This window comes from Plodia interpunctella, chromosome 8 (assembly GCF_027563975.2).
Source record: "Plodia interpunctella isolate USDA-ARS_2022_Savannah chromosome 8, ilPloInte3.2, whole genome shotgun sequence".
Taxonomy (NCBI): Eukaryota; Metazoa; Arthropoda; class Insecta; order Lepidoptera; family Pyralidae; genus Plodia; species Plodia interpunctella.
In genome coordinates, this window is record NC_071301.1 from 616,626 (window position 1) to 639,353 (window position 22,728).

Genomic DNA, 22,728 nt, shown 5'->3' on the forward strand with positions numbered 1-22,728 from the left:
GCCATGAACGCAGAAGTAACTGTTGCGTTATTTTTGTTAAATTTCAATTCTCGCGTTCTTCGCTCCTTTGATTATGTGAATCGGTTCCACATTCTCCCTTCTCGTGTTATTCATGCGTTCTCGCGAGATTCTCGCGTGAGTATGGAGCGCCCTTGTCGATTTAAACTAGAATCGTTGTGTCCATCATAGAATTAGTAGGTACCTACTTCGAAGTACGTACTAAATCCATAGTCTCCATAGCTTGATACTATGGCTTTTGAAAATGGTAACACCGAATTTTAAACGTCACGTTCGACAGTTTCCTTTTCCTTGTGGCATGGTGTCGGACTAAGGTGAGTTCATGTATTTTACACAACATTATTTAATTTCTTGCAATATTTGTTGCAATTATTGCGTTGTTGTAAATCTGTACGGTTTTTCTTTGTTTATGATAATAAATACCATAGTTTAAGTTGACAAATCAACTGTAACTTCGGCTAACATTGATTTCGCACGTGGAACGTGGACGCTCAAACGTTGGTACCTTACCTACATTTTTTTAACTAATTTCGGACTGATAAATTCAATTAAAAGCCGGATATTTATTTGTTAAAGTGAAATCTAAGATTTCGATTGAAGTGTTTCTTTTTTTGGCGGTTGAGGAAGTATTGAAGAGGTTATGTTATTGTAACTTTAAGCGAAGAGTCGCCATCTAAGCATTTGATAAGCCAACTAATTTTGTTGTAGTTGCCGAATAAGCAACCACAATGCCGCAGAACGAATATATCGAACGTCACCAAAAGCTTTATGGTCGAAGGCTCGACTATGAAGAGCGGAAGCGCAAACGAGAGGCTCGTGAGCCCCACAAACGTGCCGAGAAGGCGCGCAAACTCCGCGGTATCAAGGCCAAACTCTTCAACAAAGAGCGGCGCAATGAAAAGATTCAAATGAAAAAGAAAATCAAAGCACATGAAGAGAGAAATGTCAAGGAAAACACAGAAAAGGTCGCCGAAGGTGCGTTACCTGTGTACCTCCTCGACAGAGATGTACAATCACGAGCCAAAGTGCTATCAAACATGATCAAACAGAAGCGTAAAGAAAAAGCTGGCAAATGGGATGTTCCGATACCGAAGGTCAGAGCACAAGCTGACGCAGAGGTGTTCAAAGTACTAAAATCTGGCAAATCAAAAAGGAAAGCCTGGAAACGAATGGTTACCAAAGTGACTTTTGTTGGTGAGAACTTCACACGAAAGCCGCCTAAATTTGAGAGGTTTATTAGGCCGATGGCATTGAGGTTTAAGAAAGCGCATGTAACACATCCAGAACTGAAGGCAACATTTTGTTTACCGATTATCGGGGTGAAGAAGAATCCAAGTTCACAGATGTACACAAGCCTTGGTGTGATTACAAAGGGCACAGTGATTGAGGTCAACATCTCAGAGTTGGGGCTGGTGACGCAGGCTGGCAAAGTGGTGTGGGGAAAGTACGCACAGGTCACCAACAATCCTGAGAATGATGGTTGCATTAACGCTGTACTCTTAGTTTAAGGCGGACTTGAAATAAATTATTAAAATTGATGTTGATTATTTTATTAAGTGCCATGTGTATTTGCATAGTTACTTTCCTTGTTTCAATTGCAGGTGATATATATACGTATCACTTGTTATTGTTTGATATAGGTGAATCACATCATATGAACAATAAAATCCTACGTTGTAATAATAAACACTTCTCTATTTAGTGGCATTCAAATTTGCATTTTTTAAAATTGGTAATTGAGAAAACATTACTTACCTTTCTTTTCGAGTGTTATTGCTAACATTCACCAGTGTCTCACCATCAGTTTTTATTCAAGTCGCTACTAGGCATCTGACATGACTTGCGACTAACTAGACTACTTGTAGTCTATACACTATTAATAATTTTATCAAATGTCTGATTTCCATTCCATATATTTCCTTCAGGTGAATCAGGATGCAGATCTTCGTGAAAACCCTAACGGGTAAGACCATCACCCTTGAGGTCGAGCCCTCCGATACCATCGAAAATGTCAAAGCTAAGATTCAAGACAAAGAGGGGATTCCCCCCGATCAGCAGAGGTCAGTATTCTTTTGATATTTTCAAAAAACGAATTTAAACGAATGATTATTTATTCAAAAGACAAACACAAAATGTATAACATACCTACGAAAATTAATCAGCAAATGTTGTTTAACTCGTGAGGTGTACGCAACGCTGATCTTCCGATGGGACCTTTCGAGTATTCCCGCTAAAACCGAAAGGATGTAGTCTAATCTACCATTTAAATTTCCTTAGAAAATAATCTAAGAATAAATGTAACTTCCAGGTTAATCTTCGCCGGCAAGCAGCTCGAAGATGGCCGCACGCTATCAGACTACAACATCCAGAAGGAGTCCACACTTCACCTGGTGCTGCGGCTCCGTGGTGGAGCCAAGAAACGCAAGAAGAAGAATTACTCCACACCGAAGAAGATAAAGCACAAGAAGAAGAAGGTCAAACTAGCCGTGCTTAGGTTCTACAAGGTTGGTTGTTCTAGTATTACTCCATAATTATTATGATTCTACGGTTGCATATTTTACAATGAGCAACTACCTACCACAGATTTACTTTCATAGTTCATAGGCTAGTTAAGCCAAGATCTTGCCTCCGATATTAAAATTCTTTTTGTACACCGCATGGCACAGAATGAGAAAAGTGAATATTCTCTTAGGTGGACGAGAACGGCAAGATCCACCGGCTGCGCAGAGAGTGCACGGGCGAGCAATGCGGCGCGGGAGTGTTCATGGCCGTGATGGAGGACCGGCACTACTGCGGCAAGTGCCACAGCACCATGGTCTTCAAGGACGACGACAAATAGACTTAGGTTAAGACCAGCTTAGACGTTGTGTATGATGGATTGGAATAAATCTTGACACAGTGTCTGAGTATTTTTCGTTTCATTTTTGTTTGGTTGTTGTTACAGAATTTGTTTTTTCTGATTTAGACTGGGCCTGACATTTGAATAACATAAAGTATTAATTTAGTGGTCACGTTGTATATTTCCCTTTGAGCTACCTAATTTAATCACAGATAATAATGACTGTTTATTTGTTTCATTTACTAGTGGTTTCTCTAAGCAAGAAGTAGCCTGCCTATATTACAGCTCCAATTTATTTGATGTGAAGGAAAGTCAAACTTTCACATTTATATTATTAGTGTGGACTGTGTCCAAGTCCAAGTGTTCAAAAATTGCAAATCCTGTGATAATAATTTCACCATTTCCCTTATTGCAGATTAATATTGATTTTCTTTTTACAGAATTGACTTCTGTGTATGAGCAGGACCACCCAATCTGTTAGCCATTTGTTGCCAGGTAACACTATCTTTGACATGAGAATATTCATTATTGTTGTAGATTTTGCTATGTACATGCCAATTGCCTCGCAAGATATTGTTTTAGTGCGCATTTAGTGCTAAAATTTTTATATAATTTATTTTATGCTCTTACTAGTGGAGAAAAATAATTTTTAAGTACTTTTGTTTACTTGAATTTTATTTTTATCTCCCTTCGTCGTTAGGGAAGACTAAGGGTTTGAAACCTAGTTCTACATACAGTCCTAACTCGGTAGGTACAAGGGGAGGTCAAAAAGTTCGCGGAATAAGGGGGAAGCGGGTTAAAATTAAACACCAAACTATTTTTCCTTTTCAATATATTCTCCCTTAACTCTAATTCAGATCTCTCAAATAACTTATTTATACCATCGAAAAAAAATGATTTATCTTTGGTGTCAAAATAGGCCGAAATTGCCGACTTCACTTCTTCATCGTCGCCAAATTTTTTTCCACGCAGCTCTTTTTTCATTTTTGGAGATAGATAATAGTCACTGGGTGCCAGGTCTGGACTGTAGGGTGGGTGGTTCAATTGTTCGAAGCCGCATCGGTGAATGGCAGCCGTCGCAACATGGCACGTGTGAACGGGTGCGTTGTCGTGCAGAAGGAGCACACCTTTTGACAACTTTCCTCTTCTTTTTTCCTTAATAGCTTCTTTTAATCTTTCCAGTAAAGAAGCGTAGTACTGTCCAGTTAAAGTCACACCACGTTCTTTGTAATCGATCAATAAAATGCCTTCTGTATCCCAAAAGACAGTCGCCATGATCTTGCCAGCCGATTGTGTCACTTTGTACTTCTTTGGAGGAGGTGTGCCTTTTTTATGCCACTGCATCGACTCTTGTTTCGACTCAGGTTCATAGTGGTGAACCCAGGTTTCATCACCAGTAACAATCCGGGCCATAATTTCTTCCTTTCTCTCTCCACAGAGCTCCAAAAACTGACGAGAACATTCGACACGTTCACGTTTTTGAAGTGGCGTGAGCATTCTCGGAACCCATTTTGCACTGACCTTAGTCATGCCAAGATGATCATGTAGAATATTCAAAATACTGGTTTCGGATACTCCAATCATTGCTGCAAGCTGCTTCTTCTTCAACCGGGCATCTTCCAATACAAGTTTTTCTACTTTTTCGACGATTTCCGAAGTGGTGGCCTCAATTGGCCGTCCGGAGCGTGGGTCATCTTTAATGGACTCTCTTCCTTGTTTGAAAAGACCATGCCACTTGTAAACCATGGTTTTTCCAGGGGCAGAGTCCCCGTAAACAGCCAACAGCTCTTGATAAATAATCTGAGCGGATTTTCCTTGCTTGGTAAGGAACTTAATAACGGCGCGGTGTTCAATTTTCTCCATACTGGCTGATTTCTTCCCGATTCAGTTGTTTACAGGTCGATAACACAAAAGTTAATGACCCGATTACGTTCAAACTTGATATATATACTCTTAATGAGGTGCTCAACTAGTAACTACCTAGACGAGTAAACCTACCCCCACCAACCCCTCCATTCCGCGAACTTATTGACCTCCCCTCGTACGTTGTTGAGTTAATTTATATTTAGTTTTCCAACATGGATTGAATATACACCATTTTCTTGTGTTACTTTTATAACAACATTGGGACGCGCTAGTGTTGGCGTCGTGCTTTCTCTTGGATTTATTTCATCCACCTGTGTGGTACCTAAAATTACGTTTTTTCTTACTGGTGGAGCATAAAATGGTACTTATACAATTTTAACAGCACTTAATGCGCACAAAAACAGCTTGTAAGGCATGGGGCGACCCCGCTTGTCGTATGTACAAAATATTTTACGATACTGATTATTCTGATTTGATTATTTGTAAAGAAATTTTGATGGATGGGAGTACCTGTCCATACACAATAGTCCAGTCAACAAGTAAGTATGAATGCTTCTAATTTACATTGCTTTTAATAGCACAGTTCGATGAAAATGGTAAGTACAAGAAATAAAGAATATTTTCTAATAAACATTTCTTTTAATTCTCAAACTTTTTTAAAATTGTTTTTCTCTTTCTGGAAGAAAGTTGCGGAATAAAATTGTTTACAATTTCAATCAAGTGTGAAATTTAGTCAAGTCAGATCAAAGATGAAATAAAACAAAAAGTAAATTCATTAAAAGATTTATTCATTTGCAGAAAAATGGAACGCACACTCATAATTACACTAACGGAATCTCGTGCACGCTCGCCGCGGAGCCACGACATGCACAGTCTAAAAACTAATAGGAAACTACAGTCCAATCACTTATTTCATAATTATTATTTGTTAACAAAAGTTCTCTCAGATCATTACAATATTTTATGGAATGAATTTTTGTTTACAACGTTGCAAATTGAAAAAATATTAGGCATATTAATCATGATTATAATTATTTATGGTGATATTCAAAAGAATACGTAAGTTGTAAACACCTATAAAAGTTCGAATATTGAAACATGTAGTACTGTTACGGGTACATTAAATTTTATTTAAAAAAGTCGGAAAATAAAATATAATTCCAAACATAAACATTAATGTATTTACAATTTTCGAGCCGTTATCGTTTCGCATAAGTGAAACAAAATAATACGTATCAATACAATTTAAATAAACCAGGAGCACCGCGAATAGAAAAAAAGTTATACTTACTAAACTATAATTTGTCTAGGATAAACCTCTGAAATTTAACATTACTATACATATTCTTAAACACTTGTTCCACAATTACATTAGTTGTACAACAATCTGCGAATTATAAGTGGTAGGTAATTATATTATTGTATTTTCGTAATTAAGTATCTGTGATTTAAAAATTAGCACTCTTGGATCACTATCCAGAATTGCTGTTTTGATACATTAATAAGTTTCTGATCATAACGATCCACGATTTGGAAAATAAGAGCGCTTGACTTAAAATTAATTAAATAACATAAACAAAGAATTGGGAGTTGCGGCTATGTTAAATATATTTAAAATCTGCAGTAGACTTAAACTATATACAAAAATATTATCAATTTAATAAATTGCCAAAGTATGCCACTTGAAATTGTACGCGTTCAGTCATTTCTTTGTTTATATTATTACACATCAAAAATATCACTAAGTTTTAAGTCACTATGTTAACTGCTAACTTACATGTAGGTATGAATATCATTACGTTTGGCTCTCATTTGTTATTAACTGATAATTTGCACCAGCTCACCAAATTTTTTATTGTTTTTTTGCTTCGTTTAAGCATAGTAATGGAATGTACAGAACATTCATGAAACGCAGTGTGCGTGGTTTTTTATAAAGTTATTTTTAAACTTTAGGATCAAAATGCAATATTGGGCGCGCTTACAAGCTAATTATTACCAAATATTCTAGAGACAAAATTACTTGAATGAGAAATAAATAAATATATAACAGAAGTATCGTTTCAAGTTACTATGAATTTTTCAGTATTTCTTATATTACTAATTTAATTCACATTTTTTTTGGTAAAGCTGTTTTATAAAATTAAGTTTTGCTGTACATACATTTTATGTATCCGTTAAAATAAGCCTAATATGCACGGAAATAAATAAATATTAAATATGTTTTACATACATACAGATTGAAATAACAACATTTATTATTGTTTAACCAAACTAAACTGACATGTTCCATAAGTAAAAATTAGAGGATGAAGTACTTATCTGTCCCTAACAAAACTTATATTTTGGACCTGTATGTCAGTTCATTAATTAAAATCTTAATTATCTTACAAAGTCCCGCTTTGAATACTTAATTTAAGGCTTTGAACGTACGCGTTGGCAGTTACTCAGCTTTAAGGAGCGTAGGAACGCTTGGCGTCTTATAACCGTCACATATAACCGAACATCACTATAGGAATTAAAATTATCTATACGTATCACAGTAGGGATCTGTGAGGTTTTCATTGCATGGGGCAAGGCTCCTAGTATAGAACCGCAACATAAATATCTATAAAAAGAAAATATTGGCAACCCAGTGCAGAATCGCGCCGATGAAGTTATAGATACAACTGAAAAGAAGACTGTTGAACTGTTTAAAGCAATATATACGTTATGTATTTGAAGAGGGCGGAAATAGAAAATAGAAGTATACAATCTTCGAGTGTTCTCTTCAGTTTTATAATAACTGGCAACCCAGTGAATGAACCCGAGTCCATGCGATTGTGGCGCTGTTGATGCATGACAGCTGTCAATGTCAAGTTATTTTGGCCATTGGAATCAACGCCATAAGGCTATATTTAAGCCATATTCGGTGTGCACGGGACACCGAATATGTGCAGAAAAAATGTGAAATTTTAACCGTTTGAACCGTGCAGTAAGTGATGTAGAGGAAATTGTCGTGCACGGAGCGACATTGTTTGGGTATCTACAACTTCAGAGTTAGGCCCTTAAACATCAAGTGTGATAAATATGGTGCTCGATTTAAACGTGAAATACAACAATTACAATTAAATCGTACAGGCGGATAGGGAAAACTGATTGTTATTATTACTAGACGAGAGTTATTAGTACTAGACGCCACTACTGCGCATCGCTAGCAACGATTCGATGCGACACTACAACTCGCTAGTACTAAAACTTTACATACACATTAGCTGCCAAATAATGGAAAAACATTTGAATATTTTACATTATTTTTAGGTGTTTCCCCTGGCTCGATTATGTACGATTTTATAACAACATTTATAGAACATATGAAAACCCCTAGCAGACATAAATATGATAAAATATCTTAAATTCATAACATTTATACTTGATATTAGACTTTAATTGATAATTCGTTTAGATTTTATTGCTGCTATAATAATGGGAATATCTGAATATTTCATTAAATTATAGAAATTACATGGCACCAAAAAGAATTCTTAAAATATCAGGGAAAACTCATATTTCTTAAATTTTGTAGCATTGTAAAAGCAAAAAACAAGTATATAGTATTACAAAATTGTAGTTTCTTGAATATATTCTATATTTAACATTTCCTATTTTTAAGAAGCAATAAAATTAAACAATATTTGTGAAGTGCGTTGCGCGTGACATTGGAAGAATCATGTTTTGTGATGTTAAAAGATGAATAAAGGTATCTGGAAAAGGAGAAAATGAAATGTGGGAAGGGAAAACAAAGATAGAAAAATAACAATAAATCACGATCATTTGTACGAAATATATGTTATATAGCCCGAGCACACGTTGAGGGACAACAAATATTATCGTTCTGTCCAGTTTCTTCTCGTGTGTTTCTAATACGCACTTTTGTATGAGCGAATTAAAGGATATAAGCCTATATTCTCTGTCGATGAGAACTAAGACCATGTTAACATCGCGCGCAACCACTTCAATACACGATAGACCCTCGTCACTCACAGCTCGTCTTTAGCGTCGGCCGCGCGCTCCAGCGACGGTTTTATCGTTTCTAGTAATTTCCTCAGGTCCTCCTCCGTCTGGACAAAAATATTGTTGTTTAATTCAGGGACTTGTTATGTGGCGTAGAATTAGGATTATTCCGTATCCTCCCGCGAATGTCGGAGGCGACTAAGGTACACGTGTACAAAATTAGCGTTGCTATTGTTATTTATCTACTACTAGCGTCCGTCCGTCACGGATTCACACTGGTTAAACCATAATAAATCATACACTTAAAACTTCAGAAATCACACTGTCTATTAAAAAAACCCGCATCAAAATTAGTTGCGCAGTTTCGAAGATCTAAGCATACATAGGGACAGACAGCGGGAAGCGATTTTATTTTATACTATGTAGTGATATTTCAGATACCTAGGCCACATAGCCTTGGTCGCAAATTTTGTGATATCTACGAAATTCTAGCTTAATATATAAATTAGTTTTTCTTTCTTATATATATATATATATATATATATGTGTATATATATATATATATATATATATATAAATAATATAATATTTAGTATAGATTTTCTAATAGCATTTCTTTCATTCCCAAGGAGGGTTGACGACTGGCAGGCCGGTCGTATAAAAGCAGACTAAAAAAATAAGGTTTTAATTTTGTGCGAAATTCGGACTTCCATCTTCAAGCATTCTCCAGCGTGCTCAGCGAACTGATCACCGCTGGGACAAGAGGCCTACACCCAGCAGTGGGTCATGGAGGGCTGCCGATGTTGATGGTGAGATGGTGAACAGCCAGATATAGATATATTTGCCCAAAAAGTCGAGCGTAAACCCGACTAGAAATCGGTTTGTGTCGGACTGTTCTAAAGCCTACTGTGTTAGCAGCAATGTATACAGACCTGTTGTAGATGCTGCAGCGAGCGATGTATGGCCTCCTGCCAGGCCGCCAGCTGCTTGTGCTGGCGCGCGGTGTGTTGCTGCAGCAGCTTCGACCACTCCGCCATCTGCTGGCCGCTCAGCGAACTGATCCTGGATTAAATTATTTATTTAAGGACGATAAAGGTGGCTATTATTTTCTGCTAATAAAAAAAAAGTTAAAATGTGTTGGGAGGCGCTAGTGTGTGGCTAAAACTGAAATCCGGTGTAGTCTCATTTCCATAATATTGAAAATATTGAACGTTTGTGTTGTGTTTTTATGCTGACTACGCATTATAATCGAACTAGAACAGATTAAACTTTTTGTTTCACAAAGAAAACACGTGTTGCACGTTGCTGCTTTCTTTGAAACAAGAAAACACGTGTTTACTTTGTTCGCCTGCGGGGAGGGGAAGTGACTAATTTCGTGTTAGCGTTCACTAAAGAAAGACGTGGGTACAGTGCAATATGGAGTAAACAAACATAACGACAATAGGCGCAGCGGACGGGCGGTTTCCTAACTTCTTTTTATAACGTTTTGTTAGAAAATTGGCGCCGCGGACCCGGCTTAAAAGTCCGCTGCAGTGAGTTCTGCAAAAAAAAAAAAAACGGAGTTCTAGTTACCTGTGCTGTATATCGTCGCTGGAGACGGGCCTGTCGACCCAGAACAGCCGCCAGTAGAGCACGGCGTTGAGCAGCAGCAGCAGCAGCAGCAACAACAGCAGCGCGGAGGGCGCGGGGCGCGGCGCGGGCGCGCGCGCGGCGGACGCGCGCCGCGACAGCAGCGCCGCGCGCGGCGCCGCCGCTGCGACGCCGCTCTCTAAAGACGACGCTGCTAACAAATACCTATTGTTATCAAAAACGTAATACTGTCTGAAAATAAATACCTATCTCAAGCTCTTGCCTCTGAACCGAGAGCTCCCGGGTTCGATCCCCGGTCGGGTCATGATGGAAAATTATCTTTTTCTGATTGGCCCGGGTCTTGGTTATTTATCTATATATGTATTGTTATAAAATATAGTATCGTTTAATTAATATCCCATAACATAAGTCTCGAACTTACTTTGGGATTAATTTTTTGTCCTATACGTAGTCCATCGATCCATTAATTTTCTTGAAGAAGAAATCATTTTCATATCAATCTATACTATTATTATAAAGACATTTGTGAGTTTCTATGTTTGAGGCGGATAATTTCTCGAAACTACTGAACCTATTTCAAAAATTCTTTCACCATCCGAAAGGTACATTATCCAAGTTGCTACAAGCTTTATTTTATCTGAAAATTCCCACGGCGACGCCCCGGGCATTATTTAGTAATTAAAATTGTAATGACATTACTGCCACAGCGCTCGAAACGCTTCTATAAACACTTATAAAGTTCACAATCATATACAGTCTTATAGCAATGATGCATCAAAACTTGATTGGTGACTCTAATTTTTATTATGTGTTTACTGGAGCGACGCCCCCGCGCGCACTGACCGGCGCCCCTGCGACGGCGCCCCGCGCGCGCGGCGGCTGCGGCGCCCGCGGCCTCCGCCGACAGTTGGCTCTCGATCAGGCGCACGTAGTCCTCCAGACCAGACATCGTGTTTTTCTCTAGGAAACCTGGACAAACCACTCAATAACTCGACCCGGCGATCTTTAAAAACATTTGACACGAACACACAAATACATAAAACATTCTTTAGACACGCTGTAGACAGAATTTATTTTTTGTCGAAAACAAAACGTTTACTTAATCCACGCTCGTAAACTTCAATCATATAGTGATCCGTATTTTTAATTAACAATGTCTATTTCTCACGTTATCATCGAATGCGCGTGAACATTGCGTAGTTAATATTAGTGCTTTAATTTGCCGCAATGAAATACCAGCAATCTATACCGAACAGCCAAAGTTTCGCAGACTGTTCGACGACAATGTGTGCCGACATTATACTCCTTATCGATCCACAAGGAAGGCTAGTAGCCCAACAGTGGATTTAAATATCAGTAGACTAGGAAGATTCTCGCGTTAGTAAAAAAAAGAAAGCGACTCACTCTTGATCACCGGCCACATGGTCTTCTTGTAGTGGACGTGCGCGTACATGGCGAGGCTGGAGCTGGCGCCAGCCTCGCGCCGCAGACAGTAGTGCACCTGCACAGTGAAGTAGTCCGCGTACGGGATGCCCGCGTTCTCGCTCGTCGAGTCTATCGAGTACAACACGCCGGGCTTCGAGCACTTGTTCATTACCTGGATTATACAAAACGTTTTATATAATAATAATAATATAATAATAATAATATATCTTTATTAGACTCTTTTTACAATAGCTCATATGTGATTGGGTCCTCCATTTAAGTATAAAATACTTGTGTTTGGAGAGCCCGCTCTTCCAAAGTAGTTGTTTACACTGATTTGTTACAAATTCACTGATCATGTTTAACAATAACAACATAGCTCAATATTATAACATACAGTTTACACAGACAAATAACGACACAATAAAAATGAAAAACATATAAACTTGTCAACTAAGCTAGTATAGTTACCAAATCACCAATAAGAATATACAGTATTAAGTCTAAAGTTAATAATTATCAAACCAATTACGAGTACAAATGCGAAAGTCCGACTGCCTGTTCACTCTTCACGAAAGTTCTTCTTTCTTCTTCTTGTTTTGTGTATTCATATAGCAACATTTCTAACGAATTCTGTGATTAGCATTTTATTTATAGTTGTAAGTTCTTATGGTAAGTACCAATTTTAATTAGAATTCTTGAATGAATAAATAAATAAACATTGCATTTTTTTTACGCCTGCGCGCACATGTAAAAAATCAAATCTGTAGCTAACACCACACAAATATAGCCTCGACAGTTTACATTGAAAAATATCTGTTTGACGTATTACGGATTTCTAGAGCAAACAAGGACGGTTGTCGAGATGTTTGTAAATAATGGATTTTTAATAAAATATGTGAAATGTGTGTTTAAATGTTGTAAAATACAAATAATATGATTAAAACTCACTCAAATCTGAAATGTAACACCATATTTTTAGTTTACTCCCATAAAAAGGAATGCTGCGGCATAACAGTTGCTACTTATTTACTCGCGCGGTCGAGTTAGTCTGGCTAGAGATCCGAGTCCATCTACTACTCGTGCAGGATACAAGACGCATGTGTTTCGCTTTTGTTTTAGCAGAGGGGTAAGCTTAACTATGGCTTCTTAATTCCGGAAGTACTTAATGAGTGATGTATAACCTGGGTCTCGGTGACCTGCACCTCCTTGGGCCCGATGGGCCCGGACGCGATACTGAGCGTGTACTTGCACTGGCGGCACTCCAGCCCGCCCTGCGGCTGCCACGGCGCCTGCGCACACACATTATTATAAATACAAATATTTATTTCCAGTAACATAGTACAATCATTGAAAAAATGATAGTTTCATTTAAAAGTACGGCCCATATTCACATATTATACCTGACAAAAATAGAAAATAGAAGGGGAAGAATGATTGGCCACTGGATACGACACGACGCCTTGTTTAAAACTAATTTTGAAGGAAAGGTAAAAGGAAGAAGAGGTCCAGGGAGACCGAGGAAGAGTTACGCGGGCAACTGAAAGAGAAGGCAGGCGTTGTGTCGTATCGAGACCTTAAAAGCCGAGGATAGAGAGGTGTGGCTTATGGAGTATACGTCAAGAGACAAGATCATCTACTAATACTTATATAAATGCGAAAGTCTGTGAGGATGTGCGTATGCATATTTGATACTCTCATGCAAAATCTACAGGACAGATTATTATGAAATTTGATACACGGATAGAATGCCACCTGGAAAAACACATAAGGTACGGTTTATCGTGAAATTCCCACGGGAACGAATCCCCGGGGTGACGCTAGTAAGCTCTTAAATAATAAGAACAAGAAATACCTGTACGTAGTCGGTGGTGCCGCGCGCGGCCAGGAGCTCGAGGTTGAACTTGGAGCTGGTGAAGATCATCGTGAACATGGTGTCCACGTTGAAGGGGAACTGCTGCTGCAGCAGCAGCTTGCCGTCCGAGTGCGATGGCGACGTGCACGTCTGCTGCTCACTGCTGCCGGGACACCAATCAATCATCATCTAACTTACCATTTCCCCATCATTTGGGATTTTTTTATTAGAATCATAGTATAGTTAGGCGGGAAAATCGCACGATCTGACCACGAAATCTTTGTATTTAACTAATAAAATAAAAAAATCGAGTGATAAGATAAAGACGGCCTGGTCCATCATAAAGAGACTGGTAAAATTAACACGCGCGACGTAAATTTTGTATTAAAACTTGACGGTAAAACCATAAGTGCAATTGACGAAGTTTCCAACGAATTTAATAATTTCTTTTCCAACATTTCTAAGAATATCACAGGATCCCTTTCCTCTTGCTCCTATGCGGCAGATGATCTATTAAAAAGAAATGCTCCGGACCCTAAGTCCACTTTTACATTCAGACATATTACACCAGATGAAATTATATCTGCTTTTAAAGCCCTAAATGTTAAAAACACTGAGGACCTGTGGGGGATTTCCGTCTCAGTATTGAGCAGCATTATTGACCTGATTGCTCTTCACCTAACCATAATATTCAATAAATGTATATCTGAAGGCGTGTTCCCAGACTTAATGAAAATTAGTAAAGTAATTCATCTATTTCAACAAGGCGTTAAACATGATCCCAAAAACTATAGACCTATTTCTATATTACCCACTCTAAGTAAAATATTTGAAAAAAATATTTTGAGTCAACTTGTGTCTACTACTGATGCAGCAGCCACTTTAGTCGAAATAATTAATGAAGCTTGGGAATCCAAGCAAGATGTCGTAGATATTTTCTGTGACTTATAGAAAGCTTTTGACAGTGTAGATCATAATATACTCAAAAATAAACTTCAACATTATGGTGTCACTGGCGCGGCTCTTAGTGTTCTTTCGTCTTACCTAGATAATAGAACACAGAGAGTAGAAATTAACAAAACAATTTCCGATAGTGCACCTGTTCACATAGGCGTACCTCAAGGCTCCATTATCGGTCCCTTTTTGTTTTTGGTTTATATTAACGACCTCCCATGCTTTGCCCAACATTTATGCGAAGTAGTTCTATTTGCAGACGATACATCCTTATTATTTAAAGTCGATAGAAAAAGAGAAAACTATAACTTTATAAGTAATAGCATGTCGGTAGTGCTTAACTGGTTTACAACCAACAACTTAGCTCTAAATACAGAGAAGACAAAATGTATTAAATTCTCTCTCTTAAATAACTCGCACAATGTTATACCTTTAACAGTAAATGGTAAAGCTCTAGAATGGGTACATAGTACTAAATTCCTGGGCATCACTGTGGACGACAAATTAAAGTGGGATAAACATATTGAAATCACGGCCAAAAAACTTAGTTCGGCAGCTTTTACAGTGAGAAGGATCAGACAGTGTACGAACATAGATACAGCTAGACTTGTGTATTTCAGCTACTTTCATAGCATTATGTCCTACGGACTATTAGTTTGGGGTAATGCAGCTGAGATAGGAAAAATTTTTGTATTACAGAAAAGAGCTATCCGTTTTATTTATGGGTTAAAACCTCGAGATTCTCTTCAAGAACTCTTCAAATCAAATAACATCCTCACTGTTGTATGTCAGTATATCTTTGATGTGCTTATTTTTGTCAAATCAAATTTACATTTATATAAAAAATTAAACGAAGTAAATAGTGTAAACACTAGAAATAAGCACAAACTTTGTATGAACAGATTCAGGCTTAAAAAGGTTCGGCGGTCTTTCGTGGGTCAAAGTGTAAAATTATTCAATAAACTCCCTGCAGAGGCTATTAATCTGCCAATGAAAAATTTTAAAACTTATGTTAAGAAAAATTTAATGGATAAAGCGTATTACACAATTAACGCCTATTTGACTGATAAAAACGCTTGGATCCTCCCGACAACTTTGCCACTCCACACATGATCTCCTAATTTTTATTTTACTGTTTTTTATTATTTTATTAATAATTTTAATTTTTGTTATAATAATTCATATATTGTGACATTTAAATTTTATTTGTAAAACATGTACGTGATTTGTGATCTTCAAGTGTCTGAATTATACTTCTATTTCGACGATTAAGAATTGTAATTATGAAGTCATGGGAATCGAGTGTGTCATGCTCACTCAAATGGTCAACTGGCATGATAGGGACCAACACTGTTCAAATGAGTTTCTTTCGGCATTTCTTCTCAGCAGTGGTCGTTCCGAAATGCCAGTAGTTTGTAGCTTGTGAGAAATAACTATAAATATAAAGATTGACGAGAAAATGTGCCTGTGAAGGTCTAATTTCTGAATAAATGATTTGAATTTGAATTTAATAAATGTGTAGGTAGTAATATAGTCTTGGTCTCACGAATAAAGAATTTTTCATTCATTCAAATAAAATAAATTAATATAAATGTATCACTGTCACATTTTTTCAATTCGAATGAATGATGCAACTGAACGGCTGCGTTTGCGAACATTTTATATTTTGGTATAAATTATTATGAGGCTCAGAATTGGCGGAATACCTTATTATACAAGATATAATACATACTTGTTATGTTTGTCCGGGTCGCTGTCACTGGTGTCCGACATATCTGTGGGTAGTGTGTCGCCTGCTTCCTCGTCTCTGTACGTCCCGGATCCGTTCGTTACTGAAAAAAAAAAGAAATTTAATATTTTTTACACTTTGGCACGAGTATTTATTATTGTCAGAGATATCTGTTGCATTCGACGTCCGTAAACCGTTGAGGAGTTCCCTCGTTGTGAGACGACCACTTTTCCTTCTCAATTAAATCTTTACAAAATTAATAATATAATTGTTTTGCTGACCATTAACTGTATTTTCTTTATCGATAGTGCGGTGGACCACTTCTTCGTCGACTAAACGTGAATCTAGTTGTCGTATCCCTATATTTGAAGCACCATTAGGCATATTTTCGTCCTTGCTGTTGACATCAAACATGCAATTTTGCGCCTTTATTTTGTCGACCTTGCTGTTGACTGTTTTCATTCCATTTTTAACCGAAATAATAATCGGCCTTTGTGTTTTATTCACGGCAACAATTACTGCTTTATCACGTTTTGTGTTTGTTGTACCAAAGGTCTTATCGTCTTTGACATTTTCTTCAGCGATAATGCCGTTTTCACATACTCCAAACAATGTTTCTTCATTAGCACATGCATTATTACTTTTAGTCAGTTTCTTACATGCTTGCGTATTTTTAAAACCCGATAATATTTTTCCTTTCTTTTGTGCACTTCTATCATTATGGTGGTCAGTTTTCTTAACAGTACCTCTAAGATTAATATTATCTTTTTTAATAGACGTGACATGTGAAAGCTCCGTCTTATCGGCTGTTTTCCTCGATGTGTTCACTTCGTTATCGATTGGATCATCGATAGTCATATCCCTAATTGCGATTCCTTCAACGGCATCATCCCAAATAGGTATTTCCTCCTCAACAAATACAAAATCATTTTCCATCCTGGTCTTGAACCCGCCGATCATATAATAATTCACAAGACGATTCAGAAGAGACAAAATAAATAACTCCCACATACTTCTGTATGAGAACACTGATATTATATCTGACGATAGTAATAGCGAGTAGTCAAGTATATTTTATAGCATTATTAGAGGATGTAGTTACTATGTCGGTAGATTTTAGATTCGGCACTAATTATAAAAGGATGTCATTTAAACGGACAGCCAAATATTCGTATTTTGGTTAAGCAAAATATTTGGTTAATAAAAGTTAACCTAATATTGCTGACCAAATCTTTTTGACAAAATATTGATTTTGCTTCTATTTAAAATGCTGATCATTGATTGTTTGAAGACTGAATTTTATTACTGCCCAACAAATTTTTGTTTGCTGACCAAATGATTTGTAAGCTAATGTTTTTTTTTTGCCAATAAAATTAAAAAATGGCATATCAAATAATTACTTCCCATTATGAAAAAAGTAAAGTTAGGTTAAGTAAAAGTTAGGATAAACGCTAAATCGAAAGGGACAATTTAGAGTTATCTTTTAGATTACATGAGATTTGCAACAATCAATACCAAAACTTTTACATTACTAATGTACTTGTAGCTTTATTTATATCCAACTAAGGACCAACTTCTCAGAAAGATAAACAAGACTTAAATTATAAAAAATGACAGTGGACCATTGTTAACAACAACATTGTTACAGCGCTTTGTAATGACGATCACAATGACCTTCAAACATAAAACATAAATCAGCCATAAGAAAATTAGTTTCGTCCACTATTGGCATCTACAAACACAAAATATAAACCTTTATTATTGGATTATTCAAAGAATTAAATATACCTTATTAATCGTCATGCCGATGTGACAAAAATTATGATCAAATTTCAAGATGAACAAAAAAACGGCTGAAAAAAGTTGATAAACAGAAATTAAAAATAAGACTTTTACTACACAATTGCCCCATTTTTATTATGGCAACACTGTATTTTTTTTAATATCATGCCGATACAAATTTAGGAAGATTCAAACAAAGAATATCATAAAATAAGTTTTACATCGATATAACTTAAAAAAAAAAACTTGTGTTTCAACTATTTTTGAAAACATTCTTGGGCTATATCACTAATTTGATGAACATTAGTACATTAAATTAATTAAGACGAGGATAGGGGCGTGGCGAACACTCCACCGACAAGAGCATACATCTTAAATAAGAGAGGGAGTAATTAAAAACAATACACCAATTACTATATACAGAAAAGAAATAAATCTTGATTGCCAGATGTTTTACCAGTAATAAAAGTATCAAACTGTAAAAAGAAATAGGTACTAAATAGAACGCAAGCGCGCCTCGGACGCTGGCCAACGGATCGCGCGCAGAATATTAACTGAAAAACGAAACACTTTTAAACAATATCTTTAGGCGCTCGAGGCGTACGCGGGGACTTTCCTCGTAAAGCTACACGTCCATTAGCTACACGTCTGAGTACTATTGATCCGTTTTCAAGGTTTCTTCCGCAGATCGAGCGTCGGAGCCCAGGGCCCGCTTTCCTACTTCTTTGTCTCCACTTCGCACAGCCATCAGCACTTATACCATCCTAGTTGCCAAACCGTGAAATTCATGTCTATTTTAGATTACTCGAATAAAATATGACACCAGTATTAGAAAAGGTGGTGTGTAGTCCCGCCCTAGAATAGGACCACTCCAAATTCTCTCGTGAATGTCGTACGAGGCGACTAAAGGGCACATGGCCTTAACAGCTACCAGATAGGTAACAATAGCTACCAGAGGGTTGAACAAGTTGAGGGTCAAACTGGCGGCCGGTTACAAAATCATATGCAATGTTATGATTTGGGGGCGTCACATGTCAGAATGTAACATCGAACACGCCATGGTGAGAGAGAGAGAGAGATAAGTAGAGGAACAGGCCGACTGTGGTACAACACTCACCGAGCGGCGGGGAGGAGTCCCGCGGGAACAGCGGAGCCCGAGGGCGCTCCGGCCGCGCGTCCGTGCCCGCGCTCGCCTCCATCGACGAGTCCAATACGTCCTGCAAACATTGCACACCTCCATATAATATAAAACAAGTCGCCCTACGCGTTTCTAACCACACAACGGATTTCTGTTTGTAATTAATATTTTTATTTTACAAAGAAAACATGTTAAAAGTAATATAACAAGAAGATAAATACAAAATGGCGGACTTGTCCCATGAAGGGGTCTCTTCCAGTCAACCAGGTGTTTTATTACAGTTTTTACTGTTTTTGTTGTCAGTCTGTGGTGTCCCACTTCTGGGCAAAGGCCATCGTCACCTATTCATTGTTATTTACGTACAATTTGTTCCCGAACGTTTTCAGACCTTATCATAAACTAGTGGCCCGTCCCGGCTTCGCTTGGGTAAAAACATAAAAAATTATACACTTAAAAAATTAAACCTTCCTCAGGAACCACACTCTGTTGGTGAAAACCGCATGAAAATCTCCATGCTGTAGTTTTTAAGTTTATCGCGAACAGACAGACAGACACGGCAGAGAACTTTGTTTTATATTATGTAAGGATAATAGTTTGCAAGCGAATCAGTGGCGTGTAGTTCCGGCCCAGAGCCATTTCAGATCCTCCCGTGGCCGTCGTACGAGGCGACTAAAGGACACATAGCCTTATCAACCATTCCCAAGGAGGGTTGGTCAGCTCAGGCAAGGTCGTTGTAAAATCACAACCGAATCTTCCAAATGTTAAGGTGTACTTGAACCGCAGACTGATTTTCTTTTTGGTTAAACGGAGAACGAAACGAAGACTTCGTTATTCCCCCTAGACTTATGCATAAAACTGAAAAAATCCCCGCGGTACTAAAGTAAAAGGAGACGGCGTGTGATTCACGCCCTAAAATATCGTACGAGGTGACCATGGGGTGAAAAGCTATGACAGCTGAGAGACACAACAGAATTCTCAATGAGGCGTGAGGTCGGACAGGCGGCCGGTCGTAAAGCCAAAATATTAAGGTTTATTATTTTAGCACAAAACCCGGATTAACAGACGTTGCAGCCGTGAATACAACGGGGAACGCGCTCAGATGAGAGAGAGGTGAATACATTTATCCTTACATATTATCAAAACATATAATAAAATTGAAGAAAGGCCAAATTTGTACATTGGATATATATTTTTAATTCTTCATGGAAAATACTTAGTTACTGATATAGATGACGAAAATATAGTTTTGGAAATTTTTGTCTGTCTGTCTGACTGACTGAACGCGCATCACTCGAAATCTACTGGACCGCTTTGTTTGAAATTTGGTATGTTATATACCGGGTATGTTATATAGGTACCTTATATACCGGGTTAATATCGATACATTTCATCCCGGTAAATGGGCAGGTTCCCGTATGATAATTGAAAAACTAATTATGAATCAATTATGAATCAAAAATTCCTCGGAATCCCGGGTTAACATCTTATAGACATTTCATCCCGAAAAATGAGGAGGGTCCTGTAGGAAAATTAAAATAACAATCCACGGAACCGATTACTTTAAATCTTTGTAGAGAGGTGTAAACAGAATATAAACAAATTGTTTTTATCGATTAAAGTCTGATATAGATATAATTAGAATTTTCAATTTTATTTTGTTATATTTTAGTTTTGTACATAAAGACAATAGAGGGCGCCATCAAGACTTTTAAAACGTGCTATGGTTTCGCTCAGACAAAATGATTTATATATTGTACTTCCGAAAAAATCACTAGATGGCGCCGCTAAAACTTTTAAATCTCTAAATCACGCTATGGTGTCTCTCTCACAAATCCATACTAATATTATAAAGAGGCGTTTGTGAGTTTGTATGTTTGTGGCAGGTAATCTCCGAAGCTAGCAAACCGATTTCAAAAATTATTTCACCATTAGAAAGCTACATTATTCTAGATTGCTATAGGCATTTTTGTTTTGAAATAAATCAGTATTCAGCCAGATCAATCAACATTTATAAAGTAATCCAAAATGAAAATCTTTACGTTCAAAGTAATGAAACGAATACGTGTTTCAGATTTTTCTGAAAATTACAATTTTCAAGATAAAAAGCTGAAAATTGGCACACTCACTTTGTTTAATCGCCAATATTAAAATTGAATATTTATGTCACTAGATGGCGATATTTAGTTTTAGAACGCGCTATCGTGTGTCGCTCAAGAAATTATATAATGTTTTGAAATATGTGAAGTTTTTTTGGCTTAACTTTTTGATCATTACACGGTTGTCACAATTCTGAAGTTTATATTTCTGTTGGACCTCACGTGTATTTTTGACAATCAGCCGATTGTTCACACTTTTTGTAGTAAATAACAGTAATAGTAAATACAAAAAATGTTTAATTTACGTTTGTGTTTAATAAAAAACCGGGACGTAAAACGTCATGGAAAATGGGACCGCACGCGTTGCAGGAAGCGGGAGTGGGAGTCGGAGCGGGAAATGGGAAGGAGACACGTAGTGGGAAACAGGACGGGACACATTGCAAAAAACATAAGGGGACAATATGTAGGAAACATAGCCGGAAGCGGGATTGGACAAGTTTGCGGGACGAGACACGCAGCGGGAAACAGAAAATTGAACTAAAGATGAGAAAAAATGCGAATTTGAATCATATATACCAGTCTTACAGAGTACGCGATAAAAAAAAATACTGAGATTTTGCTATGAAATTCACGCGGGCGAAGCCGCGGGCAAAAGCTAGTATTACACATAAACTAAATAATAAATATATATAGATAAACTACTGCACGGATTTTCATGCGGTTTTCACCAATAGATAGTGTGATTCCTGAGGAAGGTTTAGGTATATAATTTATTACGCTTTTACCCGATCGAAGCTGAGACGGGCCGCTAGTCTTGTATACAATATTGTTATTTGCTAGTTTTTTTTTAAATAAATACCATCAACTAAAAATATTTTTATATCTACTATATACAAATGTCTAGGTGTGTGTGTGGTGTCGTGGTGTGTGGTTCCCGCCTCCCCCTAGAAGTACCGTTGAAGAGTGGTGACTACCACAAGTCATGTCAGATAACTTAAATGGAATCTGACAACAGTGTTAACCAAAAGTTTTTTTTTTTTAGAAAAAACGCACAGATAATTAGAAGTTTTCCTTTCCCCGCTGAATACTGGAAAAATCTTCACGATGCATGCGACGAGTTTAAATTGAATGGGAAAAGAAGTAGGAGCCGGCCGAAGAAGAGTTGCATTGAGTGTGTTAGGCAGGGTGTGGCTAGAAAGGGAGTAACAGATCGGTTAACATCAGACAGGGAGAAGTGGAGGAGACTGACATGCTGTACCGAACACACATAAAGTGGGATAAGGTAGGCTGATGATGAGAATGCATAATTTGACGTCCTCCGCGGCCTAATCTAATGGTCATCACGCCGGACTGCTACACTGGCTGTCCCGGTTTCGATTCCGGTCAGGTCAACATGGAAAATTATCTTATTCAGATTGACCTGGGTCTTGAATGTATAGACTATAG

General features: G+C 37.4%; 3 protein-coding genes across 9 annotated transcripts in view; 2 read left to right on the plus strand and 1 right to left on the minus strand.

The window, feature by feature from the left end:
* The first annotated feature begins 220 nt into the window (after positions 1 to 220).
* Ip259 (Intronic Protein 259) lies at positions 221 to 1,556 on the plus strand. Its single transcript, XM_053749072.1, has 2 exons — positions 221 to 332; positions 727 to 1,556. The coding sequence occupies exon 2, from the start codon at positions 747 to 749 to the stop codon at positions 1,524 to 1,526; it is 780 nt and encodes a 259-aa protein (XP_053605047.1). The 5' UTR covers positions 221 to 332; positions 727 to 746; the 3' UTR covers positions 1,527 to 1,556.
* Positions 233 to 2,927, plus strand: RpS27A (Ribosomal protein S27A). Its single transcript, XM_053749073.1, has 4 exons — positions 233 to 332; positions 1,944 to 2,078; positions 2,327 to 2,522; positions 2,711 to 2,927. Exons 2-4 carry the CDS (start codon positions 1,954 to 1,956, stop codon positions 2,855 to 2,857), a joined length of 468 nt encoding a protein of 155 aa, XP_053605048.1. The 5' UTR covers positions 233 to 332; positions 1,944 to 1,953; the 3' UTR covers positions 2,858 to 2,927.
* A 2,563-nt stretch (positions 2,928 to 5,490) lies between these two features.
* Positions 5,491 to 22,728, minus strand: part of GramD1B (GRAM domain containing 1B) — a 40,271-nt gene continuing 23,033 nt past the window's right edge. For 4 of the 7 annotated variants that reach the window (XM_053749064.2, XM_053749067.2, XM_053749070.2 and 1 more), the window contains 9 exons: positions 19,166 to 19,265; positions 16,270 to 16,369; positions 13,584 to 13,746; positions 12,913 to 13,020; positions 11,708 to 11,900; positions 11,120 to 11,272; positions 10,286 to 10,493; positions 9,646 to 9,775; positions 5,491 to 8,820 (listed from right to left, as the gene is read on the minus strand). In XM_053749064.2, coding sequence (XP_053605039.1) covers positions 8,740 to 8,820; positions 9,646 to 9,775; positions 10,286 to 10,493; positions 11,120 to 11,272; positions 11,708 to 11,900; positions 12,913 to 13,020; positions 13,584 to 13,746; positions 16,270 to 16,369; positions 19,166 to 19,265 — 1,236 coding nt within the window. In that variant the 3' untranslated portion in view covers positions 5,491 to 8,739. Of the gene's footprint in view, positions 8,821 to 9,645; positions 9,776 to 10,285; positions 10,497 to 11,119; positions 11,273 to 11,707; positions 11,901 to 12,912; positions 13,021 to 13,583; positions 13,747 to 16,269; positions 16,370 to 19,165; positions 19,266 to 22,728 lie in introns of all 7 variants that reach the window. The other 3 variants (XM_053749065.2, XM_053749069.2, XM_053749068.2) reach the window with 3 other exon arrangements.